At 31.8% G+C, this 21,254-nt stretch overlaps 3 protein-coding genes across 3 annotated transcripts; 2 read left to right on the top strand and 1 right to left on the bottom strand.

The window, feature by feature from the left end:
- Window positions 1-1,799: 1,799 nt before the first annotated feature.
- LOC115725510 (uncharacterized) lies at window positions 1,800-4,451 on the top strand. Its single transcript, XM_030655060.2, has 4 exons — window positions 1,800-2,307; window positions 2,413-2,473; window positions 2,686-2,830; window positions 3,980-4,451. Exons 1-4 carry the CDS (start codon window positions 2,052-2,054, stop codon window positions 4,223-4,225), a joined length of 708 nt encoding a protein of 235 aa, XP_030510920.1. The 5' UTR covers window positions 1,800-2,051; the 3' UTR covers window positions 4,226-4,451.
- Window positions 4,452-7,942: 3,491 nt separating this feature from the next.
- On the bottom strand, window positions 7,943-9,219 carry LOC115725295 (chlorophyll a-b binding protein CP24 10A, chloroplastic). The gene is made up of 2 exons (XM_030654759.2): window positions 8,708-9,219; window positions 7,943-8,605 (listed from the first exon to the last, which is right to left on the bottom strand). Exons 1-2 carry the CDS (start codon window positions 8,932-8,934, stop codon window positions 8,056-8,058), a joined length of 777 nt encoding a protein of 258 aa, XP_030510619.1. The 5' UTR covers window positions 8,935-9,219; the 3' UTR covers window positions 7,943-8,055.
- A 2,821-nt stretch (window positions 9,220-12,040) lies between these two features.
- LOC115725294 (probable protein phosphatase 2C 62) lies at window positions 12,041-20,529 on the top strand. Its single transcript, XM_030654758.2, has 9 exons — window positions 12,041-12,511; window positions 12,654-14,101; window positions 14,952-15,079; window positions 15,630-15,696; window positions 16,167-16,254; window positions 17,531-17,700; window positions 19,157-19,300; window positions 19,496-19,624; window positions 20,180-20,529. The coding sequence occupies exons 1-9, from the start codon at window positions 12,283-12,285 to the stop codon at window positions 20,348-20,350; spliced, it is 2,574 nt and encodes an 857-aa protein (XP_030510618.1). The 5' UTR covers window positions 12,041-12,282; the 3' UTR covers window positions 20,351-20,529.
- The last annotated feature ends 725 nt before the right edge of the window (window positions 20,530-21,254 follow it).

Here is a 21,254-nt window from a genome sequence, read left to right as displayed (position 1 = left end):
TTGTTAATAATTGTATTAAAATTTAGATTTTTAATGTTTGTGTATGTGTGAGATTATATATTTATACAAATATATGCGTATATATATATTTAATAGTTGTATATATGTATATGTTTGTGTGTTTATGCATGTATAATTATATATATACACTAAGCTTTTCATGTACTTGTAATTCACTTTCAATTTCAAGTCATACTGCACTTTGTCAACATCGAGTTCTTCGTACAAAAGATCAAGCAAACGTGAGTAGGTGACGTTCGTATCAATCTTAAATGTCAAAAAATTTGCTCAATTTTAAACCCAATCTGAGCTCACAAACACCATTATACATAACGAATGCAAAAACAGTTGAACCTTTGACCAGATATTAAAAAATACAATTAATTAGAAAAAAAAATCTAACAAAAAAGTCATAAAAAAGTCCTCAAAATGCCATAAATATGTCAAGCATCAGACCATATTGGGCCTACTATTGGGCCCATCATCCTTGTCCTTAGGTCCACGATGACCGTTAGACTAGCATCAAGCCAATATTGGGCCTATTGGGCCCTGTCCTTAGGTCCAAGCTGACCATCGGACTAACATCGGGCCGATATCAGGCCCGTCGGGCCATCATTGTTGTCCTTAGATCTAAGAACTCTATTGCACTAGCATCGGGCCCCTATCTAGCCCCATTAAATTAGATGAAAAAAATTTAGAAACCAGAAAAACCAATAAAAAACCATGCAGTAACCATTTTAACACAAAACAACAACAACTCACAGATTAATTATGAAAATAATATTCTAAATTAAATATAAGAACTAATAACATAAAGATCATTTACTCATTGATTGTTCCCCAAGTATGTTCAATGCTGTAAGACTGGAGTCCTACACCAAATTCTCTAACTTCTAGTACCTTGTAGTAGCTTGGAGAGGTTAATTGTATACTAAGAATAAAATTTTAGTGTGAAATGGTTGAGAGTGAATGAGAGAAAATGAGGTTTTGAGAGAAGAGAGTGAAGAGAGAAAGAGAGCGGTAGATTGAGAGAGTGAGGAGAGTATACATGGGCATTTTGGGTACTCAACATAATGTATACTCATTCTCCCAATATATATTAACATTGGCTTGTTTTTTTTTTTTTTTTTTTTTTTTTTTTTTTTATTGTATGCATAAAAATTCAAATTTCCATTGTCCATTTATTAAATCATGTTCTTCGAATTTAATATCTACTTGGGTTTTAAATAAAGTTTTGTAAACCGCCCAACTCGAACAACTCGTCCAAACCAAACCAAGATATCTCAACGAAAAATGCAAATCGAAAAACCTGACGAAAATATAATCTGCCTAATCTTTATATTGGGTAAATTAAAAATAATACCAACCCAAACTCACCTGACTAACCTGATTTATAATATAATTAATATATATTTATAAAAAAAACTAAAAAAATTCAATTTATTATATTTTTTTCGCGGTGGTTGATTTGAATTTTCAATTCAATTTATATATTTGTCTTATTATCAGTAAAATATAATATTTAAATGTGAAAAAAATATTAGTGTTTGGTTTGAACAAGTTAACTTTACTAAAATGATCAATTTATTAGGTCAATTGATATTTTTTTTTTTTTTGAATTAGGCGGGTTGTACTTAATTTTTTATAAACTAATTTTTACTTTAAAATGAATAAAATATAATATAAACCGATCAGATCGACCGCTGATATCTACTAAATCATGTTTGTTGAATTTTGACATGATCTTATAATCCCCATATAACAATAATACAATATAAATACGTAATTTAACAGAATCCATCTTGTAGTTGTGTCTAACTTGGGAGACAAAAATACTAAATTTATTTTCTCACACAAAATCAGAAGAAAGAGATCGTTGGAGTTTCCGCCATCTCTCACAATTTTCAAACCAAACAAACCAATAATAAATTAAATCCCCAAAAAAGCTCTCCTCGTTCTTGTCGTCCATTACACCCTTTAGCTCTCCTTCTCCATCTCCTTCACCACATTTGCCTCCATTTCCTCTCTATTCTCTTACATTTCGATCAACAATGGTGGCCACCATAACTCTCTCCAACTCTATTCTCCTTCGAACTCCCACTACTTCTCCCACATCTCTTGTCTCACCTCGCCTAAGCGCTTTCTCCTTTTCTTCTCGACTCTCTCTGCTCAATTCTGGATCTCAATCTGTGTTCACCCATTTGAAGAATAAGACTAAGAATGATAGTTCTTTAAGTCATTTCAGTGTGTATTGTTCATCTTCTGAGGCTGCAAAACAATCGACTGAAGAGACTCCTATTGAATTGAGTACTGAAATTCGATTCTCTTTACTGGGTTTTGCTCTGTTTTTCTTTGATTTGAATTGGGTACTGACTTGTTTCTTTTGATTTGTTTGTTTATGTATATTTATAGGATATGAAGCATTTCCCACAGTTATGGACATAAATCAGATTCGTGAAATTTTGCCTCACAGGTGAGTTTATCTGCTAAAAAATGATTTTTAAACCAAACTCACAATAACCCATGTTGGGATTTTCAGAATCTTATTTTTATTGTTTCGTTTTCTGATAAATTTTAAATTGGTGTTATGTTAGTAGCTATAGTGATAAAAGTTTAATTATAAACAAATGATATTTGGTTTAAGCTCATATGAGCTTTTGATTTTTGATTTTGGTTGTCGTTTAGGTTTCCATTTCTATTAGTCGATAGAGTGATCGAATACAATCCTGGAGTTTCAGCTGTTGCAATCAAGAATGTAACAATAAACGACAACTTTTTTCCCGGGCATTTTCCTGAGAGGCCTATAATGCCTGGTGTTCTCATGGTTGAGGTAATTTGCTTTATTCCAAGTTCTTTTTTATACTATTTTTTTCCCTTCTTTCCTGCATCACTGTTTAAATTTAGAGCATAGTTGTTCCATTTTTAGATATAGTTTTTGTATTGCTCAAGTATATACCACAAGACTAGCATCCATTCCGAACATTACCTTCTTTTAGTCCAAATACACATTAATGATGTGATGAAGCCCTGTCTTTTCTTGTTCTGTCTTTGTACATTTCATCAAGTGATTAATTTTAGATACTGGAAGTTTCTATAGAGGTTCATTCATTTTTTTAGGAACCAACATCAAGTGATCATAGACATTTGTTGGCATTACCTCTCTAGATTCTTTTTCGATTTGCTTTGCAATTGATAGTAGCCTGGGCGTTTTAAAAGTACAATCATATTTCATGTAGAGAAGTGCAGTGTCTCCAGTTACTGACATTGAACTGTTGGTTATACCTTTGTAGGCTGTTTTTCCTTTTTTTTTGTGAATCAGCAATTTTATGAAGTGTAACTTGAGTGCAATGGTATTCCAATCTAGGTCACTTTTTTTTTTTAATGATTATAAGTACTTTTGGCCTAAAGGCTTGGTAAAAGTTTTGCAGAACTACTTGATGTCATTTTAAAAACTGGATCTAGGCTTTGTAAAAGTTCTGTTGAACTCGTTGGTGTCATTTTAAAAATTGGATCTCTTAGATCTGTTTTTTTGCCCCTGTTGTCCTCAGTTCTCCCATAATTTAAGAACAAAAATTGCTGGGCTTCACCACTACTAGAAGACAATTAAATAGTTTGAAATTTAATTGGAAGAGTACTAGGCTATCCTATGTGGAAAACTATAATGCTGTGAGATAGGATTGGGATTAGAGATTCTAATGAAAATGTTCTAATAGTCTTACAGTGCTGCTCAGCGACACATCATACATACACTCGAGTGAGTTGATGATATGACCAAAAGAACTCCAGAAAACCAAAGGGTAAAATGTTAAGAACAACTTTTGTAGAAATCAGAAGAGAATGGGAAGGGACCTTTCTTTTGCAGCTTGGGTTCCTAGAAAAATGAATTTTTTTGCTGTCCTTGTAGGAAATATTCTGATCTATTTAGTCATCATGTAATGTAATTTTAACAAAACAACATATTCAATTTTGTTGGATCTAGGCAATGGCTCAGGTTGGTGGTTTGGTGATGCTGCAACCAGAAGTGGGAGGTTCTCGGGAGAACTTCTTTTTTGCTGGAATCGACAAAGTTAGATTCCGGAAACCAGTGATTGCTGGTGACACTTTAGTTATGAGAATGACACTCACAAAGCTGCAGAAACGCTTTGGAATAGCGAAAATGGAGGGGAAAGCATATGTTGGAGGTGAGGTTGTATGTGAGGGTGAGTTTTTGATGGCCATGGGGTAGTTAATGACTTCAAACTTTTGTTGTCAATTCACCGTTGCTACTACTTCATATCCATTTTATTTTTCCACCAAATGTCAACCCTCTAGTGATCTTTCGGGCTTGTTTACCATTCGATTTGAGCGTTAGTAAGAGTATTAATAAGGACAGTATTCTTTTAAGAATTTTGTTCATTGAAAAGCTAGTTGATGTTATTTTATGCAATCAAGAATTTCATTGCTCAGTTACACTCACTGCTTGTTATCTCAGATTGGCCAATGTCATCGTCAGCGTTGGCTAACTCGTCTTCCACCACGGATCCATCTAATTGGATAGATGGGTCTGTTACTGAACTTAGCAGCACTATTTAACCCTTAAAATGGTTTGATGTTAAATTTTTGCAAGGCTTTTGGAAAGAAATGAATTGAATAAGAAATGCAAAAAACTCATAAGAACTTCACAATTAAGTCAGGCATACTTTATTATCCTTGCTATTTATCTTTATCAAATAACAATAATAGGGGATTTCCCTTTTTGGTTATGTAATCTACTAATTTCTTACATCTTGCTATGTGCAAATCATAAAGTTTCAGTATAGTTGTGTTGTGAGAATGGAAAGAGAAGTCGTTCACAATGGAGAACAGAGTTTGATCCTAATGAAGTAGTGAAAAGGAGGTGTATGGGGTCTGGCCTAACTTTTGGGATGAAAACTATGTATAATTTTGTATGGTTTTAAATTTAATATTAGACTCATTAACAAAATATTATAATTCATAAAATAATGACATCATCTACTAACTTAAACATCAGGTCTTCTCTCTTAAGTATTTATAGAAAATCCTCTTGATAGATCCATCTTCAAACCACATTAATGATTTGACTAAGCCGATCAATGTGAGTCAAAGGAAAAAATTACCAAATTTGATCTATTATTATAGTTAAGCAAGATTCTCCAAGGTTCAAGTTACTCCTAACTAGTGTTGTAAACACAAGTGCCATAAATATAGGTCCGATCGTGTCGTGTCGTGCCGTGTCATAAAAGAATATGAGTCGTATCGTGCTGCGTTCGGATTTGTGTTGTGTTTTGATTCGTGCCATATTTTACTTTGGTCGGCTTGTTTTCTTATACGGGCTTAAATTTGTGCTTTATTTTTTGAGAAATTTACACCTACTGACAAAATTTTGAAATAAATATCATAACTAACGCTGATGTTTTTACGTGTAAAATATACCTTTGGTTCTACATTTCTTTTGGGCAGGTATATACGTGGTGGCGCACTACTTTTTTTTTTTTTTCATTTTGTACACCCTAGCTTATTTATTTTTATTTTTTTGCCTAAGCATCCATCTACCTCCTCTATATTGTTTTTCTTTTTACTTATTCATTTATTTTGTTACTTTTTATGTTAATGACATGACATCAACATATCTCTTTCATTTTATTTTATTTACTTTTGAAAAACTTTATAATAATTTTCAACTTAATTTACTTCTCTCTCGTTTTTTTTTTCTTATTTTGAAGTTTAAAAAGATTAATTTTTACTACATAAATAATTGTTTAGTTTTAAGAGTTACATCATTGTAATTTTTTTTAAGATGATTATTATGTGAGAAGTATATATTTTTTCATCATCATTAAAGAAGACAATTAAGATCAAATGTAACATTTTAGTTTCTTTTATATTTTCTTAACAAATAAGTAATTAATCTTTAAACTTAAACAAAACAAAATTTAATATATCACCAACTTGATAGGTTACTAAAGTATTTTTCTTATTTTATCTTTAGATATTACAGGATTAAATTATAAATAAATTTATTTTTATAAAATTATTTTGATAGAATTATAAAATAACTTGTAAATACACCAAATAGTATCTTAAACATCATATAAGTTATATTTAAAAAAAAACAAAAACAAAAAAAAAAATCAAACATTAAATTTAGACAAAATTAAATATACTAACCAATTCCATAAGTTACTAAAAAGATATTTTTTTTTTACTTAATAATTAAAAGTAACTAAATTGTAGTTTTCATATACTTATTTTATTATTTTATAGAACACTTTTGATATATTTTAAAACTACTTATAATGAAACTAGATAGTATCTTAAATATTTTAAAAAATATAAAATAAAAAAAAAGCTATATTAATTTTGCTAATAAGTTATATCATAATTTATTATATTTTAATGTAATTTATTAGTTTCAAATATATTTGGAGGTAACATAAAGTAGCTATATAATATATATGTATAAATAATACAAATACATCTTGATCAATAATATAATATAATTTAAAATTAAAATTATAATTTTGAAAGTAACTATAATTAGTAGGTAAACAACAATATGATTTTAAAAGTAATTGATTGGTAGGTAACACAAATGTAAATGAGATAATATTATCTCAAAGTAAAGCTTATTAATTTTTTCAAAAAAAAAAAGTAAAGCTTATTAAAAAGAAATCAATTAATATCATAGTACCTTACTTTTTAATAATATAACTTTTAAATATAAAATTAATTTTTTTTGGTAGATTAGTCACAATAAAAAAAAATACTTTTAGTATGGTACATATTTGATTTTGTTTAAGTTTAAAATTTTTATTATTTTTTCGAACAATTTATAAAAGAAACTAAATAATTACTTTGATTTCAAATATATTCTTTGGTGAAGGAAAAAAAAAATATATGTTTCTCATATATCAAAATGATACTTAAGGAGTAAATCGCAATAATATTATTTTTTAAGCAAAATAATTAACAGTGTAATTGTTATTTATTTTTTAAATTATAAAAAATAAAAATAGATATAGATATAAATGCAAAAGAAAATAATAAAAAAAACAAAAAAAAAATAGTCACCGTACATAAAAGAGAAAATGATTAAAAAAATAAATAAATGTGCCTCTTGAATCTAACACTAACGTCAGAAAATGATAGCATATATTTGTTTATATATGTGGTACAGTTACCGCTTATTGCATCATTTAAATTATTGATGGTATATTTGTTAATTACTTAATAATTAAGTATATAATTAAAAATTCCCCTTATTTTTTCTCATTTTGTTTTTAGGATCATTTGATCTTAGAGCACTTACATCAAATGCTTTAAAATAGAGAATCTTTAAAATATTTAAAAAAACTAAACTAAAAACACACTTCATCAGATGTTCTAAACTCATTCTCTATTTTAAATTTTTTTTAAATTCACTATTCATGCTCCACATTTATAAAATATTATTTGTTTAACGAGAATTTTAAAAATTAATTACATAAGAACTTAAGAAATTAAATAAGTAAATAAGTAATAGAGATAGAGATTTTAACGTGGTTCAGGTGTTAATTAATCCTAATCTACAAATCAATGTATTAGACGAATGGATTTAATGTATTACAATGGGATCTTACAAGCTCAAGATCCTAGTTCCTTGCTATCTTTTTCTATCTAGGGTTTTTCTAGCTTAAAGAAGAAGAAACAAAGAATGAATAGTCAGAAGTATTTTTTAAAAAATTGCTAAAATAGCTCACAGTCAAATTCTTGATATTTTTTCATCACTCTTCTTTATTTGAAAGAAAAGAGCATTATAGCTCATTTAATGTACGTGCTCTAAGTGGCCTTTTAATCAAAATGTAACTTGTAGGTAACATTGGTTGTTATGGACATGAGGCTTAACTTGATTACTAGTTAATTTGGATTAAGTTAAATACATAATAATAATTACTACTACAAATTTCTTTTTCCAAAAACAAAGTACTCGATCGAGCTCGTCCCTGCCATAAATTAAAATTATTTTCAAAACTCAAAATCAATTCTATAAACACATTTGGTACACAATAAAATAATTTACAAGCCAAGGGCACCAAGAGGGGTCTTCCCTTGACCAGCCTCGAAGTAGAAAATAAGCATAGCCAACATCGCTATTCTCGCGTGCTTAATCTCAGCAAGCTTCAGTCTCTCCAGTTTCTCCACATCGGGAATGTACTCACCGTTCTGCAGTGTTCCGGCCAGTCCCAATGGGTCGAAGAATTTTCCTCCGGGGTATCCTTGGTCTCCGGTGGCATTGGCGAAGTTCTCGGCAGTCCTCGACCATGGCGTCGCCCACTCCACCGATTGTGATTCAGGGTTGAAAAAGTCCACCCATCTCTTGCTCTCTACCCAACCCATTAAAATTAGCTGTGTTCCCAAAAGAGAGCCGAACGAGAATGGAGCTATGGCTGATGGGTCAGCTCCGGCCTCGAACCATGGCACGCCACTCCATGCTTGACCAACGAAGATTCCGAGCACAGCAGCCATTGCCCACCTTCCGTGGATGAGCTCAGCTTCTCTGTACCACTTGAGAAAAGCTGGGTCCTTGCCTAATCCCAATGGGTCGAAACCATAATCACCTGGAAGCCTGTAAGATTAAAAGAAAAGAGAAAAAGACTCAGCCTTGCTTTTATGGTGTTCGATGAAATGTGTAACCAGAGTTTTCAGATGAAGTTGTGAATGGACTTACGAGCCGTCGAGCCACTCTGGGTCGATGAAGTTGCCACCGCCCTTAACAGCCGGAATCCACGATTTCTTGGGGGCGGCTGCAGCGGCAACGACAGTTCTCCTTGGTGAAACAGAGGGTCCAGCTCTGGTTCCGGCGGAAAACAAGGCCTGGCTGCGGCTACTTTTCTTCTCGCCGCACAAGAAGGAAGAGCCCAAGCCATTAAGAACCGCACCAGAAGTCGCTGCCATGCTGGCCGAGATCGATTACAGAGGCAAAAGTAAAGATTTTTGTGTGTGTTTTATTTGTTTTTTCAGAGTTAGTTTGGTGTGTTTGTAATAAAATAGAGAAGTGAGTGTTGATTTTATTATATCCCAAATCCAATGTTTGGGGGATGAAATCCTGTTTGGAGTATTTGGAGAGAGCCAAGTAGGATAATGAAATCTGGAGACGAAATCTGGGATAGATTTCGGACCAATGGGAACTCTCACCTTCATTTCCAACCACGTGTACCCTTAAATAAACCCCCCAAAAAATCTACACCATTTATTTGTTTTTATCTTCCTTTTATGTAAATCAATATAACTTTGATTTTTTTTTTTTTCTTTCTCATTAATAAGGAACCAATTGTGAAATTATATTGTTTTGTGAGAAAATTTGCATGATTTGCTATAAACTTTCTCAATTATAATATTTTAGTATTAATATGAAAATTACAACTTTTCAAAAAACATATATGATAATAACAAGTACTATATGTATTATAATATGTTTTCTGGGAGTATTAATTGGATGGAAATTAATGTTGTAAATTTGTGTCTGTCGTGCTAGTCCGGTCTATATTTATTTGTGCTTTTTAAAATACAAATCGTGTTGTGATTGCTACAGAAAAATATAAATTGTGTTATGCCTTGCTAATATTTTTAAAAGGCAAGCCCGACACGGTCCATAGGTCTAGTATTTTTGTAACAGTGATTGGATTCGTATCGTGTTTTGCTCGTGTCAACCTATATTTTTTAAACAGGCTAGAACCTGTTTTCATATTTGGATTTGAATTCGTCTTGTGCTTTGCTCGTGTGAGCTCATATTTCTTAAAGAGGCTAGCATATTTTCATATCTAGACTCGAATTCGTGCTTTAATTTTTCATATTCTTTTTACAATTAACTATATGTATATTTTGTAGCTTTAGTTATATTCATATAATTTATTAACAATATTTTATTAATAATTATATATAAAAATTATAAGCATTATTAAAATTTAAATATTTACTTATAAATACTCTAATTTTTATATCACTCTCTATAAATAAATTGATATATAATTTTAGTTTTACATATTTTAAAAGTTTAATTGTAAAATTATAATATTAAGTATTAAATTTAAATTTTATTATTATTTTAACTTATTTATAATTGACAAATACATATTATTATTATTATTATTATTATTATTATTATTGAATTTTATAGTTTTTTAACATGTCTTACGGTGCTTTTCGGGCTTGTCGCGTGGTGTATCTTTTGGGTTAGTTTATTCGTATTTACGTGTCGTGCCTTTCGTGTTTCTCGTATTGTGTTCCATATTTTTTCATGTCTAATCATGATCGTATCTTCCAAACTCTTGTTAGTTTCGTACCATGTCAAAAAACTCGACTATAGATGGAAAAACATAGTTATGAAAACTTCTTTCTTTTTACATTCGGAAAAGATCCATTTGATTTCATTTATTAATTAGGAATTTTACTCCCCGAACTTTGACATGTACCAAATTATGTCCCCTGAACTTTTAAGGTCGTTAAAAATACCCCATGAACTATTGATATTGTTATATTTAAGAATTTTTATCTAATTTTAGTAAAGAAAAGTCTAACATGGATGAAAATTCAGGGGGTATGATTTAGTATATGTCAAAGTTAGAGGAGCATGATTTGGTAGTTTTCAAAGTCTAGGGAGCATAGTTTAGTACATAAACAATTACTGAAATAGTAAAATTGAATAAAACTAAATAAAAGTCTTTAAATCTAACAATTTCAATAGTTCATGAAGAATTTTTAACGGCTAAAAAAATTCAGGGAGTATGATTTGATACATGTTAAAATTTAGAGAGTAAAAATTCTCATAAGTTTTTTTTTTTTTTTTTTTTTTTTTTTTTAAAAATTTGAGAGATGTAATACTATTATGTTGTATTTATGATCACCTTCACATAGATTTGTAATTATCTCTAAAAAGAAGAGAGTTTTGTTATTAATAATGGGGAATAGAAAATAAATGAAAATTGATGTATAAATCAAGTTGTGCAATATTTACTCCTTTATATGTTTTCTAAATACATATTATAAAATGGTCATTATTTGAAAGTAGAATTTATTAGTAAATATAAGGATTCGGATATACCAAACCAAGTAAGGCCCACAACATTGTCCATATTGGCCTAAATTGATAGGTTCCATGTCTATCCATGTTTTCCCTATCTATATTTGATTTATTTCTTTTTGCCAAAAATGAATCTTTAGTTCGATTAATCTACTATGTCTTCTACATTTAATGAAGAAAAGAGCTTGTGATCTCAAAAAAAAAGAAAAACATTTTTTTTATTATTTTGTTGTTTGCCATCAATGAGCTCCTTTCTAAATCTTTTGTAATATTAGTGTATTAATATAAATTAATTTGGAATCTTATTTATTCAAATGTATGAACCACACTAATTTTACTGTTGGACTCGAAGATGTTACATACCAATGCTCAGAACTTTACAAAAGAGAAGACAAGTCTGCCATATATAGCATCAGTTCTTGCAAATATAAGAAGAGACAATCTCATTCCCCAAGTAGCAACTTAACTGTATTTGGATGCAAATTATAGTTTGATTGACCCATCAACAATTTTGAATCAAACCAAATCAAATTAACTATATTTGTATGTAAATTAAAGTTTGATTCATCGATGAACAATTTTTCAGTGATACAAAATCAAATTACCTTGGTTAATTTTTTTTCGAAAAGGAACCACCTTCAAGTGGTTGAGTCATACATATAAAAGTACAGACTTCTTTTGATTTTTTTGCTAGGTAACTTAGAATGATAATTTAATTTGTAGTCAGAAATATCTTTTAACATATCACTTTAGGCCAAAGTAAAATTTGGTCATTTTTTTCTTTGAGATAAGATTAGTGGTCATTAGTGTAAGCCGATACTGTAATAAACATGCTCACCACAATTTTAACGGCAAAGGAATTTGGTTCAGGGTAATTTTGACATTATAACAGCCCACACAGGTATAATTGAAAGAAACTGTAAAAAAAAATTTAACTGCTAGTAATTTGCTAAGAACTCAAAGCACTCACTTCACTATACCAGGAAAGCATAGAATTATTAGATGGAATTTTATGATTCCGTCTATAACCGGAATCGGACTCTTCCCACCGGAATCCATGGCAGATATCGGAAATTAAACTTTCTTGGATACGGAATCACTCTCCGGCCAAAGCTAAAAAGCCAAACTAGATCTTTTTCAGACAAAAAAACAAAATACGATTTTTATTCTTTTGTTATGTTATCGTTTATATTACCAGAAAAAGCAAAAGAAAATTAAGATGAATGAAAAGGAATAGAGAAACGAAAATGGCTGAATTTTGCTCTAACCCTATTAGAGCTTGCCAGCCTCTGAGCTCTCTCTTCCTCCATCCTCGCATTCTCTTCCCCAGAACTTCTCACCATCACACCAATGTTGCGGGAAAATCGGCTGTAATTCGAACCCGGAAACAGCGGACAAGGTTTAGAATTCTCTCCAAGTCGGAACCGGACTTCGGCATCGTTTCAACGGCAGGTACGGTGGTATTTTTTTTTCTTTTTTCCGTTGTAGTTTTTCTGTTTGTTTCTCAGGGAAAGTTATCATTTCGACTTTGTATGACTGTATTTAGTAGTTTTATTTTTCTAAATGGAGTTTCTGGAAATGGTGGTTTGGACAGAGTGTTCTGACGGAAGCGTTGTATTTCGTTTTGGAATTGCTAAAGACGATGAAACATCAGTTTCGGGCGTGGATACTGATAAGGTTATCGTTGATGGCGATGATGCTGACACTGAAGGTTTGGTAAATGAAAATGGTGAAAAATTGAGTGAGAATTTGGGGCCTCAAAGTAGTTTAGAACAAGTGCAATCTCATTCTGAAGTAAGAGAAAGAAGCTACCCTGCCGAAGTAAGCAGAGAAGTCAGTGAAGATTTTAGTGTAGTAGAGTCTGTATGTAACGGTGTATCAGAAACAACATTTGAGATTGAAACTACTGAATCATCTGGTGTTTCAGGACTGAGTAAATCATTGGTGGGAGAAACGACATCTGAGATTGAAACTACTGAATCATCTGGTGTATCAGGACTCAGTAAATCATTGGTGGGAGAAACAACATATGAGATTGAAACTACTGAATCATCTGGTGTAGATGAAGTTTCTATTAATGGTGATGTTCTCAATGAAGAAATACATAGTAAAGGTGAGGAGAATACTGTACAAATTAGTGAGGATAAAGTGTTACATGGGTTGGTATCTTCTGATTTGTATAGTGTAGATGAAGCGTCTCTTAACAATGATGAGGACATTGTTGGAGCTAGAAAAACTGTATCTCAAGTTGATGTTCTGAATGAGCAAGTGCATAGCCACACTGAAGAGAATACAACACAAATTTGTGAAGATGAAGTTAAAGTGCATAGCCACATTGAGGATAATACAACCATAATTTGTGAGGATGAAGTTTTAAATGGGCTTCCATCATCGGAACTTGACACCACAACAGAGGTATCTGATGATGAAGACGTTGTTGGAGATAGAAATACGGTTCCCCAAGTTGATGTTCTTAAAGAGGAAGTTCATAGCCACATTGAGGAGAATACACCACAAATTTGTGAGGATGAAGTTTTAAATGGGCTGACATCTTCCAAACTTGACACAGCAGATGATGTATCCGATGATGAGGACGTTGTTGGGGCTAGAAATAATGTTCCTCAAGTTGATGTTCTGAAAGAGGAAGTGCATAGCCACATTGAGGAGAATACAACACAAATTTGTGAGAATGAAGTGTCAAATGGGTCGGCATCTTCCAAACTTGACACCACAGCAAAAGTATCTAATGATCATCATACTTCTCCTGCAAGTAATGAGGAGAGGACTGATGTTGAAGTTGTTGACAACACAACAGAGGTATTTGATGATCATTATACTTCTGCAAGTAATGAGCAGAGTGCTGATGTTGAAGTTGAAGTTCAAGTTGCTTATCAGCAGACTATTGGTGGAGATGGTGGTAATCTGCTTGAGGCAACGATTGTGTCTTCTGCAGTACAGGCCCAAACATCTTTGGATGAGGAAAGGAGTCTGAGTGTATTGAATGAGAATGTTGGAGAAAAGGAAACAGAAACTTCATTAGCCGTAAGTCTCAATTTATAAATACTAGTGCTTATTTCATTGTGTTGTGTGCTGTTTTATGTATAACCTTGGGTCTCTCTTTTGAAAGGTAGAGAATAACTTGTAGATCCAACTTCTTTAATTTTGGCTTTTGTTATGGTGTCTGCCTTTGTTCACTACAAAAAGTTTTTAGGTAGCTTGTATATGCCATGGTTCTCCAAATCTCCACTAGATAACTGTTCATATTATTTGATTTATTATTTTGGCATACCTATCTACAAAACCCCTCTTTCTTTTAGAAGAGTATAAGGCATTGATTACTTTCAGTTTCTCTCTTTGCATATAACATTATGGCTTCTGCTCTTCTAGAATAATGCATGGTGAAATTATAATACATTATAAAAGATAAACGCACACACACACACATGCAAATGTACATGTTGGTTTGTGTATTCCTCATTTTAAGTAATACTTTCCCTGGATGAATACACTGCATGTATCTGTATTGTTTCTTTGGATGTGCTGCTTTGTCCACTTCTCTGTAGTGTTCCATAGCTGATGGCACTTGAACTTTTGACTCCAAATAGTTCAAAAAAGATTGAGGCTGGAGTGGACTGGAGGAAGGTTGAGGTGAAGGAATCTTGGCATTTTCTTTTTCTTTTTTCACCCTGGGGCTGTACTGGTTGCTGTTGCATTTTGAATTCAGAATATCCTTCTATTTCTTTTCTAAATGCTGCTGTGGTTGTGCTTATATATATTCAAGACATTTTTAGCATTCTTTTCCCACAAGGCTGGTGTTCACCTAAAGTTGGCAGTTTTCTAAATGGCCTTGAGGGTAGTGAGAAACTCAATAGCTTATTCTTCATGTGTCTAGATTGCTTCTGATGCCTCCTCCACAAATTGCGAAGAAGAGAGAGGAATTACATCAAACAGCAGTGATGTTGCTGTAGAACTGATCTCTGAAGTTGCAGAACTTCATTCAAATGAAGATGTGATTAGTAGGTATGCACCATATGTATTTTTAGCCACACTTACATTTATTGTTTGGAGCAATTATCTTTAACGAGGAATTTCGCTTGCATATGGTTGCGTATAGGCCAACATAAGTGTCCAGAGTACAGATGGAGCTATCATTTTACAGTGTACATGTAGCTGTGTTCTATAAGTATTCTTTGTTTATGTACTCATCTGTTCAATGCCTAGGTGGTCACTAAAACATCTTTACCGTACATTAAAAATAGGCAGATGTTATTTGTTTCCTTGCAGCAATAATCAGCATTAGTAATATTTGTTTGATGCTTACCAAATTTCTGAAGTATCACATGCCACATTATGATTTGCTTGCGACCCCATATTAATTGGTGCGCGTAACGTTGTAATGGATTCATCTTTCATGAGAACTAAGTTATCCAGTTATTTAATAGTTTGATTATATAGTATACAATGCAGAAAGAAAACCCCGAATAGCAATATTGAATTTTGATAAGAAAAGCTATTATCAAAATCCAGAGAAGTCGTGTGTTAGTTCCTTATGTGTTCACTTTGATTGCAGGGAGGAAATCTCAACATCCAGTCTCGTGCTATCGACTGGTGCTGCTTTATTGACTCATCCCTCAAAGGTATATGCATAAATCTTTGTTTCTAGTTTTTCCTATAAGTCAAATATGTATTAGGAGAACATAAAAACAGTTATATACGCTCCATGTTGGAGGAAGACTAAACTAAATTAGTTTAAAAAGTGAATTAAAGGAGTTTAATCTCATTTTAATTGTAAGTGCAACACAATAATTTGAGTTCTAGTCCTTCTCAATAGTATTGCTATGCACTTATGCAGCAATTTTTATGTGAACTCCAGAATTGTTTTAATATGGTGTCTATCTAGCAATTCTGATGTCTTTTATCATTGGTACCTTTTTGATATTTTAATAGTGTGTGCAGCTATAACAAGTACAGACATTCATGATACACAAAAGTTATCATGTCTGATTATGTGCTTTAATTCAGTACTAATGGTAATAAATTATAGAAGTAAATAGTGTGCTTGAATTCAATACTAATGGCGATAATTTAAAACACTAATAATTGTCAGGCATTCATAGGTGCAGAAGATGCCTATTTTGTTGCTTCCCAAAATTGGCTAGGTCTGGCTGACGGAGTTGGTCAATGGTCACTAGAAGGTATTACAAATTTAAGTACTAATAATTTTCTTAAATATTTGTTTTTCCATATTCATCAATACAGTTGAGGCTTAAAAAATAATAAATAATTATAAGCATCGACTTCTAGAATAATACTATTCTGTGAGATGACATAATACATATCTACTTCTTATATACTTTCCATGGCAATAATACTCTAATTTTATGCTTATAATTGCGAAATCACATTGGTGGGAAGTGCTCATTTTTATTCCTTAACTATTTCCTATCTCTTTGTCTAAAATAGCTCACTTTTTCTCAGTCATTATAATTTTCTATTCTTGGGAAAATTTGTTAATTTGTAAAGCTTAATTTTGTATATTATTTAAGGCTAATTAGGATTTTTGTCCCCTGAACTTTGACATGTACAAAATCATGCCCCTTGAACTTTTAAGGTCATGAAAAATGCCCCCTGAACTATAGAGATTGTTGGATCTAAGGACTTTTTTCCAATTTTAGTCAAAAAGTCTAACATGGATGAAAATTCAGGGGGCATAATTTAATATATATATCAAAGTTCGATAGGCATGATTTGGTAGATATCAAAGTCTGGGGAGCATGATTTAGTACATAAACAATCATTAAAATAGTAAAATTGAATGAAATTAGACAAAAGTTCTCAAATCCAACAATCTCAATAGTTTAGGGGGCATTTTTAAGGACCTTAAAAGTTCAGGGGGCAATATTTGGTACATGTCAAAGTTCAGGGGACAAAAATCCTAATTAGCCATTATTTAATTATTCTCTGTTGCCAAATTCTGTTCTACCATATAATTGAGGCATCAAGTTCTGTGATCGAATTTTGGTTTACACAAGGAGGAAGTCACAAAGCCAGTGTTTTCAATAAGGGGCTATTAGTATTTCTCAAAATTCTGGGGAGGCAGAATTTTTATTTCTCAATAATTTTGATTTGTATATTTTAAATTTCAGGGGATTCCATTTTCAATAATTTTGGGTTATATTTAAAACTATCTGTAATTTTTTTACAAGAAAGTTTTAAAAAAGTTTTTTGGGGAATATTCCCTGCTATGCACCTCGCTTCATGCCTGAGTATAGACATGGGGCAACCAAGAATACCTGGTGATACAGTTTTATGGTTTATATTTTCTCATGAGTATGTGTATGATATAGCTATATATTTTATATATTGTAAGTTGCATAAGTTAAAACTCGCATGTGGTTTTGGAAAGTGAATATATGCTCTTATAATACATGTATGATGTACATTACCCCCGCTTTTGACTACATTTTTCAGGAATCAATGATGGAATATATGCCCGAGAACTGATGAAGAATTGTGAAAGGATTGTATCCGATTCCAAAGGCACTCTAGTGAATAAACCAGCAGAAGTTCTTGTTAAAAGTGTTGCAGAAACACAATTACCTGGATCATCTACGATTTTGGTGGCTTACTTTGATGGTCAGGTTAGGCCTTTTCTATACTTGGATGACTTTATCTTACAATTTTCCTTTTATAATTGTGTTTGTATTAACATATTTGAAACGGTTTCTGTTTCTTGTACTCAAATAATGATATCTAATGCGGTAGACAAGTACAGAGTAAAATTTTCTATAACTATGCCATATCCAGTATTTCCTCTATAATGGACTATAGTGTTATTATATGAGTGTTATGGATAAGTACCGTAGTGTCATGAAGTTCACACAATCAGAACCTGAAATATAAGCTATGTGGATGTGAATTTCTCTGATAAAACCCTGCTGCAATTTGTGAAGAAGAGGAAGGGTAAATGAGGAGATAGTGTTAGTGGTTGAGGAATTTGGGTTCTGAGCTGGCCGTTTATTTGGCAATGTGTGCTGCTTGAGCTGCACACAAGTAGTGCAAGGGTGTGAAAAGGGTTGGTCAAGTAATTGCAGGGTGATTTATTTTTGGGTCGAGTTGGATCCCGAATTCAAAATGGTTTTCTTTTCTCTTTTCATTTTCTTCTGTTGGGAGGATTGTACTAACTTTGCTTTGCTTTGGTTTTTTTTTTTTTTGTTTTTCCTTCTTGCTGTATTATTCAAGTCTAAGCAGGATAGTGTCATTTCCTCTGTAGAAGTATAAAAGTGCAAAGATAAGTATAAATATATAGCAGAGCATAGGATGAGATAATCCTTAATATTGAGTGAAATTCGGTCTTGGAGAAGAGATGCATGTCAGAAGGCAGGCAGTGTTGGTTTTACAGAAGTAACATTTATCGTGAAAATGTAGCTGACTTAATTTGTAGTATATCCCAAGTCTCCCCAATCCCCATCATGTTTGGTTGCTTACTATTCCATTATGATTATTTGAACCTCTCAGAGAAATAACAAAGATGTTTGAATATGAATACATTAGTACCATGAAGAAAAGAGAATTATAACGATAAACAAATCTTGATGATAACTGTTAGGATCCCACATGAACTAATAATTGGATTTGTTAGTGGTTTATAACTTTTTTGACACCCTCCTCCCATTGGATAGTATTTTGAGATTAAGTTCTTTTCAAGTGGTTGTAACAAAATGGAATCAACATCAAACAAGTATGAGATTTGTTGGTAGTTTATTACCACTCGGATACTCTTCTCTCATAAGCTAGACCTTTTGGAGTGAGATTTACTTTGTTTTAGTCGAGTGGTTGTAACTTAATGATAATTATGATGGTGGAAGAAAAGAAAAACCAGAAGACACCTTGAAATTGGAGAATTTATGGTAAAGTTTAACTGAAAAACAAACATTTTAGACATAGAAAAGCAAAAAAATGTACATGAAAATCCATATGGAGATTTTCCTTCTGTTTCCAATTCCAAAGCTGTTATTAAAAAAATCTTTAAATATAATGTTTTGGGTAGCTTTTTCCTCAACACATGTATTGAAAATTGGATCTATCTTTTCACAGACTTTCCATGTGGCCAACATAGGTGACTCAGGATTTATCATAATCAGAAATGGAGTTGTCTTTAAGCGGGCTTCTTCGATGGTTCACGAGTTTAATTTTCCATTACATATTGAAAGTGGTGATAATCCCACCGATCTCATTGAGGTATCAAACACAAAATTACATGTTCAACCAAATTTGTAATGCTATGAACAATAATTTTGCAATAGAGATGAAAAAAATAGCTAAAAGTTTTTTCAATAATGTGGTTAATTTGATCTTGCAACTCCCTTTTGTAGATTATCCATTTCTATTGTGAGTGATAAGTATGTCTTTAACATGGACATGTATGTGTTTCAGGACTACGAAATCGACTTGGATGAGGGAGATGTAATTGTTACTGCAACAGACGGCCTTTTTGACAACTTGTATGAACAAGAAATTGCTTCAATTGTATCAAAGTCACTAGAAGCCAGTTCTGAACCTCAGGTGATTTTTTTGACAAAATATCTCATTTTACTTTTGAAAGCTTCTTATGCTAGATAAATAGAAAGAAAAATACATTATTAGTTGTGAAAAAAGAAGATAATCTAAAATACACATATGTCCTTGCTTATTTGTCAATAAGCCAATTCTTTTTTCTCTTGCTGAATCCTACATTCTTCCGTAGCTTCAGTGTTAAAAGTATATGGTTTCTCAGAAGCTTACTTTAAGATCGGATATGTATTTTTTTTTATATACAGTTAAATGGCCAATCATGTCTTCTCCCTCCCACCCTTTTTAAAACATATAGCTGTTGGTTTCTTCTTCTTATCCTGCTATTTCTTGAAGACATAATATGACTTGATTGTGCTAATGCTACATCAATTTCTAATGAATCCTATACAATCATATTTAGGGTATTGCGTAAAGCTTTAATAAATGCATTTTCTATCTGAGACTTAATTATAGGAAACATGAATGTATTTTTGTAATACAAACTCAATTGTTTTGTATGGTTTCAGCTTTTTAATTATTTGTGTGAATATGGGTTTGTCCTTTCAGGAGATAGCGGGATTGTTGGCCGGTAGAGCACAAGAGGTAGCGCAGTCATCAACACCAAGGACTCCATTTGCTGATGCAGCCAAGGCTGCAGGGTATGTGGGATTTACTGGTGGAAAGCTTGATGATGTGATTGTCATTGTATCATTAGTACACAACAAATCCTCCTCTTAGAGTAAGTATAATCTCTTGATTTGTATCACTTGTTTTATACCCAAGGAGAAAGAAAGAAAAAAAAAATAATAATTATGTCTATATATCTTATTGTTTTCTAGTTGCCGTATTCATATTTATGAAGCACACTTCTTGTATATTCTTTCATAACAAATTAAAATAAAATAAATTATACTGAAGTAGTTTTTTTTAAGCATTGTTTTCATTTGAGATTTTAGAGGGATGGGGGATCCTCTCTTCATAGCGCCTGTCCCACTATATGCTAATGACATGTGCCACCTTGTTTGTTTGGTATTAATTTGCTTTTTCGGGAAAAAGCTCTATGAGGAATGCTAATTTTGCTGCTCATGTTTTGGCTAAGCATGCTTTAGGGTTGGAAGAAGCTAGTTGTTGGTTGGAGAATTTTCCTCTCCAATTATAGTTTGTTATTGTAAATGTACTCTTTTAATTTATGATAATGGATATTTTTTCTTAAAAAAAAAAAGAAAGGAATGATGAAAATTGAAACAATAAACAAATCTTTGTCATTTTTACCGGACGTGTGAATCTTGTAAAGTAAATTCATTGGTTTTATTAGTTAGTTTTTTAAATAAATTCAGAGTGCATAGTTTTTTTATTCTAACCCAAATAAATATATACAATTTTAGTTTGAAAATTTTACATAAAAATAAAAATAAAAAATACATTTATCACTAAAATACCTCTACATGATATATTTTAAATATCTTTTTATTTTTTTAAAAAAATTAATTATTCCATGCAAAAAAATATTAATTACTAAGTTACCTCTTACTCATACCTCCTACACACACTTACACACAGTGATGTCATTCTGTAACCATCGCACTTAAATTTCACAGTTCACTCACTCGTTTTTTTTTTCAATTTCACTTTTTCATTTTGA

This window comes from Cannabis sativa, chromosome 6 (genome assembly GCF_029168945.1).
Source record: "Cannabis sativa cultivar Pink pepper isolate KNU-18-1 chromosome 6, ASM2916894v1, whole genome shotgun sequence".
NCBI classification, from domain to species: Eukaryota; Viridiplantae; Streptophyta; class Magnoliopsida; order Rosales; family Cannabaceae; genus Cannabis; species Cannabis sativa.
Note: the sequence above shows the minus strand (reverse complement) of the source record. Positions and strands in the feature narration are given on the sequence as shown.

Bases quoted from the DNA above. Each gene is read 5' to 3' on its own strand.
- LOC115725294 (XM_030654758.2), top strand. From the start codon at position 12,283: ATGAAAAGGAATAGAGAAACGAAAATGGCTGAATTTTGCTCTAACCCT. The intron at 12,512-12,653 runs GTACGGTGGTAT...TGGTTTGGACAG, and splicing joins CGGCATCGTTTCAACGGCAG to AGTGTTCTGACGGAAGCGTT. The intron at 19,625-20,179 runs GTGATTTTTTTG...TTGTCCTTTCAG, and splicing joins AAGCCAGTTCTGAACCTCAG to GAGATAGCGGGATTGTTGGC.
- LOC115725510 (XM_030655060.2), top strand. From the start codon at position 2,052: ATGGTGGCCACCATAACTCTCTCCAACTCTATTCTCCTTCGAACTCCC. The intron at 2,308-2,412 runs GTACTGAAATTC...GTATATTTATAG, and splicing joins AGAGACTCCTATTGAATTGA to GATATGAAGCATTTCCCACA. The intron at 2,831-3,979 runs GTAATTTGCTTT...TGTTGGATCTAG, and splicing joins CTGGTGTTCTCATGGTTGAG to GCAATGGCTCAGGTTGGTGG.
- LOC115725295 (XM_030654759.2), bottom strand. From the start codon at position 8,934: ATGGCAGCGACTTCTGGTGCGGTTCTTAATGGCTTGGGCTCTTCCTTC. The intron at 8,606-8,707 runs GTAAGTCCATTC...TTAATCTTACAG, and splicing joins CCAGAGTGGCTCGACGGCTC to GCTTCCAGGTGATTATGGTT.